General features: G+C 47.9%; 1 protein-coding gene across 7 annotated transcripts in view; it reads right to left on the reverse strand.

Moving 5' to 3' along the window:
• SH3GL1 (SH3 domain containing GRB2 like 1, endophilin A2) overlaps positions 1-19766 on the reverse strand; it is a 51355-nt gene that overhangs the window by 12650 nt on the left and 18939 nt on the right. For all 7 annotated transcript variants that reach the window (XM_075903035.1, XM_075903034.1, XM_075903029.1 and 4 more), the window contains 3 exons: positions 1771-1839; positions 1611-1683; positions 616-759 (listed from right to left, as the gene is read on the reverse strand). In XM_075903035.1, coding sequence (XP_075759150.1) covers positions 616-759; positions 1611-1683; positions 1771-1839 — 286 coding nt within the window. The remainder of the gene's footprint in view (positions 1-615; positions 760-1610; positions 1684-1770; positions 1840-19766) is intronic.

Genomic DNA, 19766 nt, shown 5'->3' on the forward strand with positions numbered 1-19766 from the left:
AATTAAATCAGTACGATAACTAATAAGGATTTGATGCTCATTTCTGAGACATCGACTGCCCAGCCCATTGGGAAGCCCTAGAAATACAAGCTTGGTCTGGTCCCACAAGGTGCTGAGCATTTCCCGGGACGTGCTGGGAACAGAGGGGGCTCAGCTCCACCAAGGTCTGGGCCAAACCTCCAATCAGCCTCAGAACTGTCAGCTGGTCTAGATTCCAGCTCACTTGTCTGTGGATGTGTCTGCTCCATAGCACTGACCAATAGCTTGTTTGGATCACTGGAGACAGTAGCTAGGCCTTTCAAACACATTTGAAAAAACAGATTCAAGCAGCAGAAAGATGGCTGGGGCAGGGTTAAGGGTCTAACAAGGCATGTCGGAGCTCAGTTTGCACACACCATTGCTTTAAAAGGCGCTTTTGCCAACCCAGAATCCCACTCATGGCCCTACTGAGCTATCGTTTCCCTATCAGCATGTTAACGAGTCAGTTTCCTTTTTTCCCTTCACTTGACTCATAATCTGGTCAGCAATTTACAGTAAAAATTAAGGAAACCCAGTAACAGGAATTTACTTCCCATCAGCCCACTTAAGCGCTGACCGGCCCAATGGAGCACTTACCAAAATTGGATTCGTCGCCCAGTTCCTTCCCGTATCGGATCATGCTCTCCCCCAGGAGCCCTTCCGACTGTGGATAGCCAGGGTTTTTCACCTGGCCTCGGATCTTTGACATCGTGTTGAGCATCGTTAACTTGGCTCTGGAAGCTGGCACAAGAGAAAGCCACATCTGTGTTTGCAATCTGTGGACTTGCCAGCAAGCAAGCGACCATTTGCCAGCTTTGTTTTTTAAATTACTTCCCTTGCCAAGAAACTTTATTGTCTTAGTCTCCCAGCAATATTGCTAGCTCTAAAAAAAAGCCCCCTTCAAGGGAGCAAGCAGAAAATAGTTCAGCACTTGCCAACTAGGTCTAAAGAGGAATTCCTCAGCCCTCCTGTTGTTCTAGTTAATCCCTAGTTGCTAGACTCAATGAGACTGACTAGATTTGAGCAGGAAAGCAGTCAGGGAATGCCAGTGAAACGTCTCTCCCACCTCACAAAAGACAACTCCATTCCTAAACACCCCAGAGTCAGTCGCATCCACCTGCTAAATCCTGAACCCAAAGGCCATGGGCAACTATTCGACAGTCAACTGGATTTTCTGGGCTCAAAGAAAATATCACAAGGATGTGGACTGCCCTTGAACGAGTGAAACAAACTAGAGGGTGGATGGAGTCACAACTGCCAAGCGCTTGTGGTAACAGTCGAGATACACAGGGTGGCATCAACATTTCAATTCAGGTTCATGTGAACCCCAAAGCAGGGAGGAGCTAGAAGCAGAAATGCCACCTGAACATGGAAGGGAAGGAGGTGGCTGTCACACAAGCTGGGCCAGCGAATTTCCACTAGAGGGCAGCAATGCTTATAACCCAGCAATGCACTGCCAAGGGGCCATCCCAAAGCAAAACCAAACAGGCCTCTGGGAGCTTTCCCTTCTCTGTGATCAAGGCCTCCCTCCCCTGGTGCAGTGGGAGGAGCAGCAGGACGCTGGCTGTGCTGCGTTGGCTGTGGGTGCTTACCTGGGTTGGGCTGCAGGTATTCTATAGTTCTGGTTAATACTTCTGTGACTGCCTTGCTGGTAACATCCACTTTCTGCAGGGAGAGGGAGACCCAACAGAGTCAGCAGCCGGCTCTGAAACGCATGGAGAGGAACGCGGAGCCATCTGTTCCCCTACTCACCTTTTCCATTTCTTTGAAGTCATCGTCCAGCTTGGTCCCTTCCGCTCCACCGACCTTTTCGCTGACCAGCTGCAGAGACACAGTGAACAAGGGACATGTCAGTCATGCAAAGGGGCCGTTCCCTTGAAGTCCTGATCGAGCTTTTCCTCTCCAGAATGAGGGAGGCCCCAAAAGCAGCTTGCTCCAGCATCACAAGGTTTAGGGTGTTGTCACCCTTCCCTGTCCGATCCTGCACCTCTTACAAGCGCCGAACCTCAGTGGCTGTTAGTGGCCCGAGCAGCTTGAGACAACTGCGAGGGAAACACCACAAAGATGTGGTTCCTTAAAGTGGTCAGAGTCAGTGCTTCGACCAAGAATTTCTCATGGGTGTACTGTTCTGGCTGAGCTTGTCTGCGCAGTGAAAGCCTCTGCATGCTCCTGCGAGTCTGAATTGATTCGCTACAATGGCCTGTCAATGGCCTCCCCGTTGATGGCGGGGACAGGGACGACAGAACTAGGGATGTTAAATTTAGTTTAATCGACTAGTTGATGGAATTTCTGTAATTAAGTCGATAAACGGGGTAGCCGCAGTGGGGTTAGCTCCTAGCCCTGAGAGCTCACCCCACTGTGGCTCTGCCTTTTAAACATACTAAGAGCCAGTAGGCTCTTAATACATTTAAAAGGCTGAAGCGCGGGGGGGGGGGGGGGGGGGGACCTCAATGCTAGCCGGGACAGCTGATTCCCGGCTTGCATGGGGTCTCCACCCCCTAGCTGCACACCAGACTCTTAATACATTTAAAAAGCCGAGGCACAGCTTCCTAGGACTGGGTGCGAGCTGGGAATTAGCTGATTCCTGGCTTGTATCTGGACCCCACTACCCCCGTCTCCCCTGTCCCCCGCAGAGACAGTGCTGGGGGGGGGGGGGGGGAGAAACAGCTTTTAAGCCACCCGCCTCATCCCTAGCACTGGCTCCTGCTCCCTCACTGCTGCCTCTGACAGAGGCAGCAATGGGGGGGAGGGATCGATGAGTCAAGGGACTAGTGGACTATCTGATAATCTTATGATTATCAGATCGCTAACTAGCTGCTTACATCCCTACACAGAACCACTAACATCTGGCTAGCGGAGCCACAGCTTTAAGCCCAATGGTCTTTTGATCAAGGAGCTGGTTGATGGCATTTGCCAACGCCTCCCAGCCTAATACCTCTAGTTCCTCTCTGCCCCTTTGCCCAACATGTTGACCATGCAAATAACTCCTCTCTGCACAGGGAGGAGAAGCGCTCCTACTCTTAGCACAGGGGCATACAGGAGTTCCTTTCATGGGGGGGGGGGAGAATGAGGGGCCCTCGTAGTTGGGGAGAAGAGGAGCCCCGGAAGTGAGGAGGAGGGTGTAGGTCACACTGAGCCCCTGAAATAGAAGGGGGTGGGAGGGTGGCAACAAATGGAGCCAGTGGGGGAATACGAGGGATGCAAGGAGCGCCTTGTGCATGCAATGCAAGGAGCTCGGCGTACAGGAGCAGCACGCCACCGCCTAGGAATGCTGCGCCGGGGTCCCATGAGACAACCAGCTTCTAATGCGCCAGCAGCATCTCTTGGCTGCAGATCACCCAACAGGCTGCACTTTCCTCGCCCTGGAGAAGCCACAATGCAGCTTCAGAAAGAACAATCAACTGTTTTAAGTCAGCTGTTTGGGTAGGGCGGGGAGGGGGGAGAGAGTTAACCACGTTTTGTTTACATAGCTAAGCAGGACATAATGCTGCTCCCAACTTCACTTTGGCACATGGGTTCTCCTGAGTAAAGCAAAGAGGCAGCTCAGCAGCACGGAGGCCACCGAGAGAAGACGAGAAAGAATTTCACCTGGTGGTTGAGCCCAGGTAGCAGTTTCTCTCCTCTCATGTTGTTTAGATGCCAAATTTTAAAGGGTGCATGACGTTTCATGTTGCACCAGAAAAGGCGTTACCTCCAGAGCAGAGCTACAGCTGTGCAGTCACTTGCATAGCCTAGTACTCTTTTAACACTATTATTTTGTTACAAAGAAAACTTTGCTCATGTAACCGCCACTGGGCGGATTTGAACCTGGGATCTCGAGCTTAGTGTAGGAGCCTCTTCCGCTCTCAGCTTAGGCTGTAGAGTTCCCTTGTTCTTATCTCTCGGTATAAGTGGTCTAAGTGCCACTCCATGGGACAGTAAGCCACACTAGGTGTGTGGGCTACACTGACCATCAGTAAAATCCCAGTCCCTCTATATTAAGCAGCACAGTATGGAAAAAGGAAGTTGCATAACAGAAAAATACTAATAGTCCTTTGATGGCTACAAATGGGTTTCATTTTAATAAATATTTAGAGCTGCGTAAGCATGCAAGGCCCTGTACAAACATGCTCCTTGGGGCAGGATACAGGCGACCCCTGACTTGCGACGCGACTGGATCCCAGGGAAGCGTCACAAGTCGGGGGCATCACAACTCGAACCCTCATTGACAATAGATGCCATGTACTGTCGTAAATGCAGGCCAAGGATGTAAGTCGGTGGGGGGGTTGGCCCCTTCCGGACTTAAAAAAAATAGTTGTAAGTGTGTGTAGGGGGTCGCAACTCGGGGGGTTTCCTGTACAAGGAAATATTAAAATATAAAGGGTCACTGATGATCAGAGGATTTTGAAAAAAAAAAAAGCGTGAAAAGGAGAGGGTGAGACACTGAGCTTGTGCATGTTTCTAACGTTCAGGGGAGCTGGAAGGTTTTTTTTTTTTTTTTTTTTTTAAGAATTTCTTTTGCACTTCCAAAAAATTTTTTTTAAAAAAGCAAGTTTCTGCAGGTCTCTTGTGTACTAGCGAACTAGGAGGGCAACGCCATTAGGAGTGAAGTCTGACAAAGGGATGTGCTTTTCATTCAGTTGATAAAACCGAGCAGCTTTTAAAATGAATATCCAAGTAAAACAAACTCTACAGGCAGGCGGGAGACAGGACTAGGGAATGCAGGGTACTGAGTGCTCCCAATCCACATCATAGATCCTAAAGAGTCCCCCTTATTTGGCTGGAGAAGGCCAGGCCTTTCCTGCTAGTCTGCTTGTTATCAATATGTATATGTTTTTAGCTCTTCTTTACACAGAGGAAAAAAAGATACACAAACCAGCTGGATAAAACTTAATTTAAAAATAATTTTAAAAAAGCCTGGAGGTTTTTTTTTTTTTTTTTTTTAATATCCAATTCAAATAAATCAATACTAATTTTCTCATTTAAAAACAGTTACAATTAAATCTCATTGCAAAAATGCTGCACATACATTTACATTCTCAAAAAAATGAATGAATGGCTCTAGTCTGTCCAGCCTAACACTAGCTCTTGCCTCTTGAAAGTCCGGGGTTTTCAATTTCTGTTTCTCAGCAGGCTAAAAAGTAGCATGTGCAAAGACAGACAAGCTGGATGGGGTTGGTTTTGCTCTGTGCTTAGGTGGCGCTGGACCTTGGCAGAGGAGTTACAGTAAACTTCCAATAATCCAGCACCTTTGGGATCCAGGGATCTTGGGAACGCCTGGGGCAGAGCAGCTGGGGTGCTGTCTGGTTGGTCCCCGCAGCACCGTGGTGCGGCGCTGCAGGGACCAACCCAGCAGAGCCCCAGCTGCTCGGTTCCCAGGCGTCCTGATTCAGCTGCTGTTGAAACTGACCAACGGCTGACTCCAGGAAACCCGGGGCAGGGAGTCAGCCGCTAGTCAGTTTCAGCAGCGGCTGAATCAGGGACAGCTGGGGTGCTGCCAGGTTGGTCCCGCAGCCCCAAGGGGCAGCGCTACGGTACCTACCCAGCAGCACTCCAGCTGATCTGCCTCCGGCTTCCCGGATTCAGCTGCTGGTCAGTTTTAGCAGCGGCTGAATCCGGGAAGTTGGGAGCAGAGCAGCTCCAATGGTCCGGCTGCCCGGAGTACTTCCGGGTTCCTGATGGTGCCGGACCATCAGAGTTTTACTGTAGTTAAGACATTGTCTAAAGACAGAGAGACTCTATAGGAAAGGAGGGAGGTTGCATAGAAAGGAACATTGGAGCAGACTGGAAAAGAAAAGGAAAGACTTTATTCTGCACACAGAGAGCTCCCTAGATTCCCTCCCCCCACTTTTGCCACAGAAAATCTGTCTTGGCTTCTGGGCCTAAGAGAGATCCTTTCTGGGAATATTTTGAAGAAATTTGTTCCCTGTGTCCAAAAGGAAAATGTGTCCAGTGTAAGCAGTGCAAGAAGATGAGGCAGGGCCAACTTGCAAGAATGAAACATCGTAAGGAAAATTGCTTATTGGGAGAAAATGATGTGGATAAAGATGTGGATAGGGCTGAGCGGGTCAACTTAAAGAATTCACTTTGCAATGCAACATTCTTCAAGACTCTCTCTACGCCTTTTAGTATAAGGGTGATCTGTAAAGTAAATTCCCAAGTTGGTTGTGGTGTTGTATGTTGCTAGAAAAAAAAAGTTTAGCTTGGCTAATCCTTATGGCTTGTTTAATTGATTAACTAGGTTTAGAATCTCACTCGAGTATACAATACAGAAAGGTGCAGGAAGCAAAAACTAGAGTGGCCACTGAGTGTCATTTTCTTACTTTATATTACATAATACATGCCCCTTATTTTGACACATGATGGCCATCCCATAAGTCTACCACCTATTTTGCTTCAGCATACCTCAGCTTTTCCAAGAGACCTCTGTTCTATACCTGTGTTCTCAAAAAACACAAGTGCCAGTGAGTTCAGTGGGGCTTACGCCAAAATAAAGTGCACTCTAAGCACAGTCAGCCTTAGCTTTCTTGGTAACTTGATTTAAATCAATCCACCCTGGCACAAAACCCTCTACCTTCCCTTTGAGGAACAGGGGCGGCTGTTCTGTAGAGTACTAGGTTCACTGAAGGTTCCATCATTGGTCAGATTTGCAATTGAAACAAAAAGCCATTCAGGTATGATGTTCTTCCACTTCCTTGGGGGGGAGGGGGGCCTCCCTAGCATACTTTGCCTTAAAAGGCACAGAAATATTTTGTGCTGCTATCATTTCTTTCATTCAAAAGGATCTTAGCGTTCTTAACAAGCTGCACAACGCTGTTTTGAGATATCGTCTTCATCTTGCAGATGGGAAACTGAGGCATAGCAGAGTAAATAAATGACTTACTGAAGACTACCCAGAAAATCAGAGTCACTGGGCATAAAACAGAGGCTTCGAGATACAACCTTGTGCTAATCCCTAGACCCAGTCCTTTACCACACTGACTGGGGGATTAAGCAACAAGCATGGCTGTAGGGGTTAAAAAAAGCCAATCCTATCTTCTAAGCAAAGGACACCCAGATCTCTATGAAGCTACAGCAAATCCAAAATCCGTTCACCAAGGTGTGTGTGGAGCCCATGTGAAAAGGTGAGGGGTTTGAGTGAGCTGGAAAAGATAAAGCTCCCATTTGCTTGTCCAGGCCAGGGTGACCAGATTTATAGGGGCAGTCCCAATATACGGAGCTGTGTCTTAGATAGGCAGGTGCTTACTACCGCCTACTCTCCCTTCCCCCTTCCCCCCCCCCACTCCCTGTCCTGATTTTTCACACTATCTGGTCACCTAGTCCAGACAGAAAGTTTTGCAAAAAGCATATTAAACTAGGGAAGTCAACGTGTAGTTGACTACACAGTTAACCGAGAAGCCTACACTTATCAGTTAATCTTGTCGACCACATGCACTCCCCCTTTGCTGCCTCTGTATCCTCTCAGATAGAGAGGCAGCTGTGTGGAAGGTGAAGGGGGCAGGCTGGAATCAATACTCGTGGCAGGGGGAATAGGGGAGGCTGTCACAAAACAGCCTCTGTCCATGGCAAGCCTGGGCCCCCCGTGGACAGGGGCTGCTACCACCGACCAGCTTCTGCCTGTGGGGAGCTTGGAACCTCCTCAGATAGGGGCTGCCACCACCACGCATATCAGAGGTAGCAGCGCAGGGCAGCAGGCAGCTAGTCTGTGCCGGGAGCTGGTTTTTAACCTGACTCCCCTGGCGGACCAGCTCCGTCCTGCCAACCTGTGCTGCTACCTCTGATACAGCAATGGGGTGGAGGGGCCTCCCCACGAGTGGGGCTGGGAGTTCTGCCCCTAGGGATTATCGAATAGTTGTGTAACCACTAAGATTTCACATGGTTACACGACTATTCAATTACACGATATCTAACATCCCTAATTAAATCCACCTAAAATAACATACTACCCAGCAGTCCAAACATAAGCAACATCTTCCTCCCACTGCCATTCTGATCCCAAGAGCCAATGGCAGTGCAAAATGCTGAGGAGGCAACATACCTCGCTTTGGCAGCCAAGGGAGTCAAGGGTTACAGTGAGTTCTTTAGATCTGTGGTTCTCACACTAAGGGGTGGGGCCTGCAAAGGGAGGCAGGCACAGGAATAGGGAGAGGGAGGCCTGGCTGCAGTTTGTGGGGGTTTTTTGTTTTTTAAAAAGCTCTGGCTGGCAGCTCCAGGTGGCTGAGACAGAGATAAAGGTGACAGAGGGAGCCCTGCTCACCAGGAGGTGGGGTGCTGGCCCTCAGCAGTGCAGAATACGCGTGGCAATGGGGCACCGAGTCTGCTGGGGAAAGTGATGTTCACGATTGTCACTTTTCTCTTTGCCAAGCCACCTTACTTCTGAGCTGCTACTGGCACAGAGCCGCCTTCAGAACTGGGCACTGAGCCATCAGCTGCTGCTCTCCGCTCTGCCTTCAGACAAAAGAAAGGGAGGGCCACACCAAATCCTTTTGCGAGCCGTTGCTTTAGGATGATCTGGCAGTCTTAGGCTCCAGAGGGAATTCTGCTCTGGGTTGTTTAGCAGAGATTGGGGGGCTGCCATGCAAGACTTGCAGAACAAATAATTGTTACGGCACAGGTTGAACCTCTCTAATCCAGCATCCTTGGGACCTGACTGGTGCCGAATCAGAGTTTGCCAACCACGAGCAGTCAATATTGGCTAGCAGCATTGCCAATGCTTCCACTGCTTACTGGGCTCTTTGGAGACAACTGGGGTAAATCAGAGCTAAGCAGCAGCACAGAATGCCGAGGGCTAGGACCAGTTGCTGTAAACAAATTTTAATGGGACTGCGAAAAACCCGACCACCCCCATAAAGTGAACATCCAGCTAATTAAAACCATGCCGGACCATGGATGTTGCTGGACCAAAGAGGTTCAACCAAAAGGCCCTTCAGAATTCCAAAGAACCCCCAACCCTCAGGAAAAGGGCTAAGAGGAAAGGAAACTGGATACTTCATCAGTCAAATGGTTTAGTATCAGCCTGCAGAACTGTGGATCAGGAACATGGGTACTGAAGCTGAGATGGAAAACCTAGGCCAGGAAGTGGGCTGCAAGGCTGTTGTAACCAAGATGGCCTCCCGGGACAGGGCAGTTTTGCTAACTGCACTTGCGTACCTAGAATTTGCAGGGGATGCCGACTGAACCGTAGCACGCTTTGATTGGCTGCAGAGGGAGCACACGGCTCTCACGCTCAATGTTGTGTGCCATCAGCCTGCACCTCACTTTGTGTGCCCTTGCTTTAGTGCACGTCACTTCAGTAATACTGGTAGGGAAAAAATTCCATGGATGGAAGTCAGTGGCATCTGGAAACCCTGCGCATGGGCAACAACACACACAATGCCTGGTGGGCCACAGGCTGCCCACCACAGTATTAAAGGAGTGTGGTCAGAGGAGAACCATGATCAACAGCAGGGAAGTATTAGAAGCAAGAGCTGAATCTCCTTCAAAGAGGGAGCCACACTTGGTCCTGACTTCAGTAACTAGTAGCTAGGTTCAACTAGTAGCAGTGCTCAGAAGAAGGCCACAGACACCAGTCAGACGAGGGAGCTGCATTTAACCCAAAAGACATTCCGAATGCTGGGTGGGGAGCAGCTTGGGTTTCTGTTGTCCACCCTGTTGACTCAACTGAATTACACTTGCCAAGTGAGATTCCTGCGTACCTGTAAGTCACGTTGGTCCAGCTCGTGAAGGAAAAATCTCTCCAGACTATCCAGCCTCACCAAGCGTGTGCAGGCTACTCTGAGCAACTATCATCTAAATGCACTCAAGCTTTTCCTTCCTTCCTTCGCTTCCACTCTCACAGAGAACATAAGAACAGCCACACTGGGTCAGACCAAAGGTCCACCTAGCCCAGTGTCCTGTCTGCCGACAGTAGCCAAGACCAGATGCCCCAGAGGGAGGGAACACAACAGGTAATCAACATGTGATTCCACTCCTGTCATCCATTTCCAGACAAACAGAGGCTAAGGACAATTCCTACCCATCCTGGCTAATAGCCATGGATGGACCTAACCTCCATGAATCTCTCTAGCTCTTTTTTGAACCCTGCTAAAGTCCTGGTCCTCACAACATCCTCTGGCAAGGATTTCCACAGGCTGACTATGCGCTGGGTGAAGGAAAAACTTGTTTTTGTTTATTTTGAACCTGCTGCCTACTCATTTCATTTGGTGACCCCTAGTTCTTATATTGTGGGAATAAGCAAATAACTTTTCCCACACCAGTAATAATTTTATAGACCTCTGTCATATTCCCCCTTAGTTTCCTCTTTTCTAAGCTGAAAAGTCCAAGTCTTTTTAATCTTTCTCCCTAATCAGAGAAAAGCAAAACAGTTAGTGAAGGTGGAATCACCTTGCCTGGGATACTGACAGCTGGTGAGAACACACACTTAGGAAGGCCTGTCATGCTCCAAACAGAGCCAAGTCATTTACCAGAAAAACATTCTACCCACCAACCCAGGCTGGGGTGTCTGTGCAGGCACCAAACAAAGGGGGGGTTGCCTTTTTTTGCTCAGGGGGAGGGGGATTTTTGCAAAATCACAGCTTAGAACCCCAGCACGTCTCCATGGGGCAGCTACTCAACTAGGAAGAAAGACAGAGACAAAGACATTCCTCACTAGCACGACTCAAGGTTGGGCAACCCGGGTCTCTGCACTAGTGGAGCGAGATGAGTATTTCCATCAGCCAGGCTGACCAACCGGAACAGATGATTGTATTTCCCTCATTACAGCCAACCAGCCCTCTTGCGCAACCCGTGACAATGCAGAGACTTCGCACGTGCCTGCATCATCACTAGAAGTAGAATCACCTCCCTTATTATTAAATGTATTCACAACAGATGTGACTAACACTACGTAGTCTCCCGCCTACCCATTCATCCACCCACTCAGACCTTCTGCCCAAGAGGCTGCAACAGCCCCAAGGAGGTACACTCCGTTTGTATTCAGGAAGGAATTGCATGCCGTGTAAAATACACAGTTCTCAGTGCCAGAATCCTTGTGGTGTTTTCCTCACTCACAGATTAATGTAATCCTCCTTTTAACATTCAAGGAATTCTCCAGGTGTTCCTGCTGGTTGGGAAGAATGAGAGGGAGGCTGCCTCCTAATGACTCTAATTAAACTGGGGGGCTTCCTTAATGGAAGACAAGGGAAGGGCAATATACTGTAAAGATAAACTCCTTCCCATTAAAGGAAACAAGTCAGGCTGCACACAGAGAAGACACACACTAACTCCAGGCCCCTAAATCTTCCCGCGATAGACTCAAGGGAAAAAGGCTGCTGCAGATTCTTGAACAGGAGAGTTAGAGAAGAGATGAGAGCCAGGAAGAAGCTGGGAGAAACTCAATTTATAAGCATCAAATTGTCTTTCCTGCCAGTTTAGCTTGAGGGACTTTGCAAAGTCTAGCAAGGATGCAGCTTCTCCCCCCTCAGAAGCCACAGGGGGGAGAGTAGCACTGTCTTGGTCAGAGTAAGGTATTCTTACTTCTGGAGAAGATGGGGAGATGGCAGCGTGTTCACACATGATCCCTTTAAGCTCTGGCTTGGCTGAACTGATCTGCAAGGACCCTGGCCACTGGCATTCAGAGGCACCTACATCAGATCAACCAAAGCCTGACACAGAATGGGCATGACGACAATCCCTGTCGAGAAAGAGAAGTCAAAGATGCATCTCTGACCAAAGATGGAATGGGTGCTGGCTCTTGCCTGTCCACTATGAAATATGGGACACAGGCAGAATGAAACGTGGCACCCAGGAGGCCTTCTCTGATGCCCAGAGATCTAGCCAGGGCTGGCTAAACAGAAGCCTTACAGATGCTTCGTGTTTTCTGCTCTTCCCATTTTCTGCATACAATTTTGAAGTGTAACAGCAGCAAAACAGAGGGATTCTGAGCAGCAGAGGCCTAAAACTGCCTAAAACTGCCCATTCTTTGTCAAGTGCTGGAGCCTGATCCGAGGCAGGCAGGAAAGCAGTAGAGCTAAGACAGCAGCAGAAATAATCAGTATTGCTCAAGTCAGCAGATGGGAAAGAGGCGTGATCAGGATGATAAAATTCCCACTCCCTGGCTGCTTTTCTTTTACCCCATCCATTCCTAGCAGGGCTGGAAGATCTAACATCTTTCCCTGCTCCCAGGTCCCTGAAGCCAGTGCTCTAACATGACAGAGCAAGATGAAGGTGGGGGAGAGAAAGACGAAGGCGGGGGAGAAACACAAAGCCAAGCCCCACAGCTGCCGCCCAGCCCTCTTGTAGCAGCAGAGGTTGAATGTTTCTTACAACAAGTATTTACACTTGGCAACAAAGTTGTGTGCCCCAAACCAGCACAAGACAGGTGATTTCCCTGAAGGGCTGAGAGCACATTTGGGTCTCTTCTTTCCCCTTTTGATTTGCCCTTCTCTGGTGAGTAAACGGCTGGGAATAAACCCCACACCGAGTATTCTTTGAAACAAAGAGATGTAATGATTTAAAATATGCCTGCGATGGCTCTGAGCTCACAAATGGCAGGTGGGTGTAGTTGTAGTGCAACACCCCATCTAATTGCTGCTGCGCCTCAGCTGTAGCTACAACAGCTCCCTCACCTCCAGAAAGGGCTATGAGCACCACTAGTAAAAACTCATTTTCAGTCCTGGCCCCTAGGAATCCAAGATAGAAGAGTCCGGTTTGTTTGCATCCAGCCTATCCCCTGCTAGTGATGAGCTGTTCCCAACAGTAGGTTTCCTATTGCTTTGTCCCATGAAGTCGTGGGGGCTTCCACTTCTGATTCCCTCCCCGCTCTAAAAGGTAAGAGCAGTCAAGGTCTTCTCCTGCCATTGTAAAAGGAGTGGAAGGGTTGTGCATGACAGAAGATGTTCAAAAATGGCTAATCTACACCTTCTGGCTGATTGCTGCAATAGGATCTTGGACTAAGTCAGGGGTGGGGAACCTAAGGCCCGGGTGGGCTGGATGTGATCCCCGGCTTGCCTGGATCCAGTCCCTGAGGCTCAGGGCTCCGCTCTGCTCCCTTCTCCCCTCCCCCCCAGCATTGGGGACCCCACTCTGACACTCCACCCTGCAGGGCTGGAGCACAGTAAAAATCTACTGGCCTGGCTCTGGTGCGTGAGAGGAACGTGAGGAGCATCTTTCTCCTTCTCAGTTGGGGGCCACGTGAGCGAGGGTTGTTTATTGCGTCTCACTTGTGTGCGGCCCCCCGACTGATTTTTCTGTGGGTCAGTGGCCCTGGACCCAAAAAAGATTCCCCACCCCTGGACTAAGTCAAAGTAGTACAAGGGGTGAGAGTGCCAGTAGGAAGTTAAAGAATCATGGGAACATCTCCAAATAGAGCGATGTGAGGTAATGCATTTTAAAGAGCTCAGATCACACATACCACGCAACACTCATGCACTAGCCAGTCTTCACAACTGCTATTCAAGTGGAGGGAAAAGGAACAAAAGAGGAATACTTGATACACTCTGCTGGAGACTGGCGTAGTGGGGGTAACTTGCTAGGGCTGTGGCGACCTTGCTAGGGCTGTGGCGACCTCTGCTGTCTGTAGCAAGACCCAGCAGGGAAGGGGGGAGTCATTATGCAAAGGTGGCTCCAAACCTGTCTGACCAGCCACCCCCCATGGGGAGAAACAAAGGAAGGTGGATGCTGCCCTGGCTGGGGGCAGGGCTGGAGGAGAGTGAGTGAGTTCCTGTCTGGAAAGCAGGGGAGAAGGAGCTGGGGAGGGGGCTGGGACTCCCCCATCTCAAGGGGGGCACTGAAGCCTCTTAGGCCCAGTTCTTGTAACCAGATTACATCTGTGCTGTGCTGTATCCTGGAGAAGCAATAAGCTACCTCCATTCTACTGGCTGGTGGAGTCTGTTCGTGCCATTTTGGGGTGCAGGAGACGGGGGACCCCAACGCACCGTCACAGAGACAAACTGGAGAAATGAGGAAGCTTGTTAACTGTTTAAGAGAATGACTCCACTTCAGTCCTGCCCACTTTATTACTCACACCAGGACAGTTTCTAGAAACACCACCACCACCACCACCACTTTGAAACACACCCTACCCAAATCCCTGGATTACATTTAGCATGCGTTTCTGCTCCACCTGCTGTGCTCTCCTTATGGCCCCAATAACACTCAGTGATGAAACAAGTATGTCCGGACACATCCCAGCACATTCCACAACCTGGGGGGTGCGCCCAACCAAGCCATGCTCAGATACACCCGGCAGCAGCAACATTAGAAGAGATCACAGAACCACTAAGGTGTCAGTGCATTGCCCAAAAGCCGAAGTCTAGGCACCCTCAGACACCACCAGGATTTTCCTGACAGGGCTAGGTTATCAGTAAGAGGATCCAAGTACTGGCAGCCACCAGAGTGAAGGATGCCGGAACAGACGAACTAAAGACATCACAAACCATAAGCAAGTGAGATTTTTATACTAAGCCCCTGGCCAACATTTTCAACACTACTTAGTGATTTTGGGTGCCTCTGTTTTTGGTACCCAGCTGGAGACACTGTAAAGGGGTCAGCCTCACAAAGTACTGTGCATTTGCTATCGGAAGTGGGGGTGTAAAATTCTGTTAACCAATTAAAGTGGGAGTGGGTGGGGGGGTCCCCCATGCCCACCACAGCCAGGTTGGAGTGCCTCCCCCCCCACCTCAGACAGAGGCTGCTTTAGCCAAGCTAGAGCGCCCCGTCCACGGTGGGGACCTGGGGCTGGAGCAGTCTGCTCCAGCCCCCACTGGTTAACCAGAACCAGTATCACCCGTTAAGCTTTCACATCCCTAATCAGAAGTGAGAGGCCTTTCAATGTATGAGAGCTATTTTTGGGGGCCCTACTTGAGGCACCTGCAAAAAATTAGTCAATTCCAAAATTGAGGCCATCATCTTTGCCATTCTGATCTGCCTGATACCAAATAACTTTTCTGCATCATTTTAGGTCTATTGGATTCTTCTGCTATTTTTCTCTTTTAAACCATTAATGACAGCGATTTAACGCTTTTCTAATTGAAAATTAACTTACGATGTGGGAGGCCATCACCCTGCCTTCCCTCTACTCCAAAAGCCCCCTCCAAGACTCTGCATTCTTCTTCTGGGACACACGAAACCACTGAATTAAAAACAATGCTCCCACTATAATGGAAACGCTATCCCTCTGGATCCTGGCATATCAAAGCATTCTTGGGCCCTACAGCAACCTTCAGTGAATATTCATTCCCAACAGCAAAGTTAAAAAAAATGTAGCCCCATACTCCCACCCACCATCCCAACTTGCTCTTGTCCAGTAGAAAGAGAGAAAGTATTGTGGGAAAAGCCAGCCCACAAAATAATTAGAAGGTGCTGTAACGTTTTGAGTCCAAGATCAATATGCTTAGAACAACAGGAAAGCCCAGTAGAGACCAAAAAAAACCAGCAAGCAGTTAAGAAATTCTCCTCTCTCTCACACACACACACACACACACACTCACATGCTATTCTATAGGGTGTTCATATGACTGCTAAAGAAAACCAATGTTACAAGCATAATTCAATCAGGGGAAAAACGCCTTAGAATCAAGTGTAATTTAAGTCATCTTCACCGGAAGCCACATCATTGTTATTCTCAACTGTGGCAGGACTGGACAGTTTCAAGTTTCACTGACCTACTCGGCTGCTACCAGCTGATTTGGAATAATGGGCAGGGTCATTCACAACCACAGGTTTAATGCACCTTTATTATGGTACTGAACAGCTGGAGCACTGGCAATCACCCCACAGGGCCGCCAACTGACCTTGCCATGCCTGATATTTCAACAGCGTGCTCTGAATGAGCCTTGCAGGGTACCACTGGAGTCAGTTACACTTCAGTACTGGTGCGGTGCTTGCAAAACACTGACCTGTGTGTACTTTACAACATTTCTGCCTCTTTAGTCTTAGTGCAGTAGAACCAAGGCTCCTAGTAAAACAAGCTTGTGAGGGGCAGTGTCCTAGGTAAATATGTAGTGATAACTGCAAGGGTGTTTTCAATATCAGACTTGTTCTCTGTGTACTTCCAGGGCCTTGTCTTGGCACAAACAGTCTTGTGAAAGGTTAGTTGCCACCTGCCAACCTAGTGCAGTCCCTGGAAACAAAGCAAGAATCAAAAGGCATTCCCCTGTCCTAAAGCCACTAAAACATCAGGTTGGGCACACAGCTGAAGACAGAAACGTTTGAAAAAGGTAAGTGAGTCATTGCATCTCGAGGGAGCACCTTGCAACCCCCAGAGCCATCACTTGGATAGAACGGTGATATTTTGTATACAGCATGACATGTAAGGTACCATGGACAAGGTTATGAGCTGCTGAAAGCCATAAATACGTACATCAGTCGTGTGCATGACACTATGAGATTGTGTTGTATATTGGTCACTAAAATATGCTGTGTGTTGGGATATCGCCCAGACATTAGATCCCCAAGTAACAAAGGAGGTACCAGTGCCTTCCTTCAGTGACTCACCTCTGAAAGACTTACAGTGACAGGATCCCTGGGGTACAACCTGGGGTTGAAACAACTATCAACAGCCATTGTCCTGCAAGGGAGTTACAATTCAATGACTTGCTTGCACAAAGTCTCACTGGGGAATTGCTTATCTTTGCCTGGGAACTCAGCAATGTGCACCAGTCATGCCTGCATTTACGTTCAAGCACATAATGGTACTAAGGGTAAAAAAAACCAGAACACAGTGGACTCATGTCTCACCTCTCTCTTCTCCCCCACCTATATTGAAGGCCACACGAATATTGGAATTGAACAGACTAGTCCTGAGGCTAAAAGGGAAAGCCTGCATACAAACACTGTGACCATCTATAAGTTAAGAATTTAGACTGCATGGTTATCTTTTATTTTCTTTTGCCTAATACTTATAACCACTTAATCTCTCTCTTATAATAAATAAACGTATTGTAGTGCTTATTCTTACCAGTGACTTTGACTGAAGCGTTTAGTAAACTTGCTCGGGTTACAAAGGCTGCTAGATGGACATTTTCCACTGATGAAGTGGTGAACCAATTAATAAACTTGCACAGCTTGAGCAGTGCAAGATGGTATGGTCCAGTGGCACAAGGCTGGGTGGTGGGATTTGGCTGGTGCCTCCGCTCAGATTTGTGAATGGCTCTTGGAGCATTCATGCAATCTAGCCAGGTGTGGGGCTTCACTTGCAGTTGTACTGAGCAGTAGCAGCACCTGGAGGGGTTTGCTGCTTGTCATTAGTAAGGAATTGAGATACAACTCAGAATAGCAAACTACGAAAACTGGGTTTTGACCCGCTCTTATGTAACTGGTATCCCATTGGGAGATAACCACTGAAGGCCTTGCTTTTGTAGAGATGTGGTAATCAGCAAAAACTGCCTCAACTGATTAATTATGGATACAATATTGTATTACAAAAATAAACCACCACTTAGTTATAAAATCCACTGATAACAGAAGATATATCCCTGCCTCTCCCGAGACACACACAATCCTTTTCCTGCTCACTGACTACCGCTCTATGCTCCAGAAGCTTTTTTACAAGAATGTTTCATGCTTGTCAATGTATCAATGTTTTCCAAGTTACCCTTTCAACAAGACAAAAGCAGTCCCCTCTCTTTTTAGGAAAGGGAAAAAACCAGACAATTTAGCCTTGTCTTGCTGAAGTCTCGTTAGGAATAAATACACTTTTCTCCTATTGCAGCACAGTGCAACTATGCTTTAAAAGCTGACTCACAATGGAGGAAAAAATAATTTCCACATCCATGTTCACTTCAAGTCTACCCACGATTTTTCTTGAAATGTTAGCAACAAGCATTTGCACCATAAACATGTTTTCCTATTAGTCATCTCCCATGTGCTCCATAACATGCACGACAGCCCATGCCTCACGCTTCTTATTTAATATATACAAAAGCTATTGATGAAGACAGGTACATAAGAGAGAAGTAATAAGCCTCCCCTATTCGCCCAACCCACTAGAACTTAAATTACTTGTGCCCATTAAACTTATGGTAAAAGCCAACCCCTAACATTTGGGCAGGACTCTGTACTGCAATGGTGTATTTCACCAAAGGACCTCAAAGAATCACTCCAATTCTGAGATTTTAATAAAAGACTGAGTCCTATGGTGGTATCCAGAGGTCCACTAATTTTTGCAGCATAAGCAGCATTTGGAATGCCTTACAGTTACTGTGACGTGTAATACTGAAGTACAAGATATGTGCTAGGGATGTTAAATATCAGTTATTTGAATAGCCGATTAACCTCATGAATTCTTATCGGTTACTCGAGTATTCTATAGTCCCCGCGAGTGGGGCCGGCAGCCAGTGTGCTCCGGCCTCTCTCCTGAGGAGCCCCCTGCCTCTTCGTGCTGCTCTCTCTTTATTAGAGTCAACAGCACAGGGTGCCAGGCGGGAGCTAATCCATAAGCGGAGCCAGTTTAAAAAAAAAATAGCTCCCCTTGCAGACCGGCTGCCTGTCCCCTTGCACTGCTGAGTCTGATACAGAGGCAGCAGCCCCTGTCTGGAAGAGAGGGGGCTGAGCTCCTGGACCCAGCATGAGCCAGAACTGAGCCAGGCTGCAGTCTATAGCATTAACCTATAAGCTTTTGCTTATCGGTTAATTAACTACACTATTACATGCCTACTATGCGCAGAGCATAATTTTACTAATACAGAAGAAATAAGTACTTCTAGAGCAGTGTTTCAACTTTTTTTTTTATAAAATACCCCCTTTAAAAAAAAAAGTACCCTCAGTACCTACACTTTTCAGACACAAATTTCTTTTCTGCCATTGCAACACATTTGTTGAAACAACTTAATCGTAGCCAGGCGGGCGATGAAATTTTTGGGTATAAAAAGATACAAAAGTAATAAAGCACTGTAAAACTTAAAACAAACATTCAGTTTTCTCCAAATTTCAGTTGTGTTGACTTACCACCACCACCACCCCCCCACCCGGACTTCTCAAGTACTCCTAAGAGTACTTGTACCACCGGCTGAGAAACACTGTTCTAGAGCATGTGACTTCAACCAGTGTTATGGGAGAAAACCCGGAAAGCAGGAATGCCAAGAAACACATATTTAGAGCTGATAAATAGGCAGGAGATTAAGCATGGATTTATGAACACTATGCAGCAGCGATGGGCAACCTCGGCTAAGAGTGGGTTGCATAAGGAGCGCCTCTCCATCCTACTGGGCTGTAAGATTGTTGTAACCAAGACTGTCTCCCAGGATAGCTAAAACAAAATACAGGACTATGTAGCACTTTAAAGACTAACAAGATGGTTTATTAGATGATGAGCTTTCGTGGGCCAGACCCACTTCCTCAGATCAAACAGTGTGACTATTTTCTTCCACTATTTGATCTGAGGAAGTGGGTCTGGCCCACAAAAGCTCATCATCTAATAAACCATCTTGTTAGTCTTTAAAGTGCTACATAGTCCTGTATTTTGTTTCAGCTACACCAGACTAACACGGCTACATTTCTATTTGATTATTCTACATCCCAGGATAGGGTTGTTTTCTATCTGCGCTTGCATACCTAGAGTTTGTGGGTGGTGCTGACTGAACCACAGCAGTGCTTCGATTGGATGCACAGTCAATGCTGTGTGCAATCAACACACCTCACTTCACGTGCCTTTGCTTTACTTGCGTGTCACTTCAGTAATATGGATAGAAAAAACCTACAGGGAAGAAAACCAGTCCAATCTGGCAACGGTAAACAAAATGTCTCCCAGGCTAGACACAGAACCCTGCTGGGCCCATCATCGCTATATAGCC

The sequence above is a fragment of the Pelodiscus sinensis genome, chromosome 19 (assembly GCF_049634645.1).
Source record: "Pelodiscus sinensis isolate JC-2024 chromosome 19, ASM4963464v1, whole genome shotgun sequence".
NCBI classification, from domain to species: Eukaryota; Metazoa; Chordata; order Testudines; family Trionychidae; genus Pelodiscus; species Pelodiscus sinensis.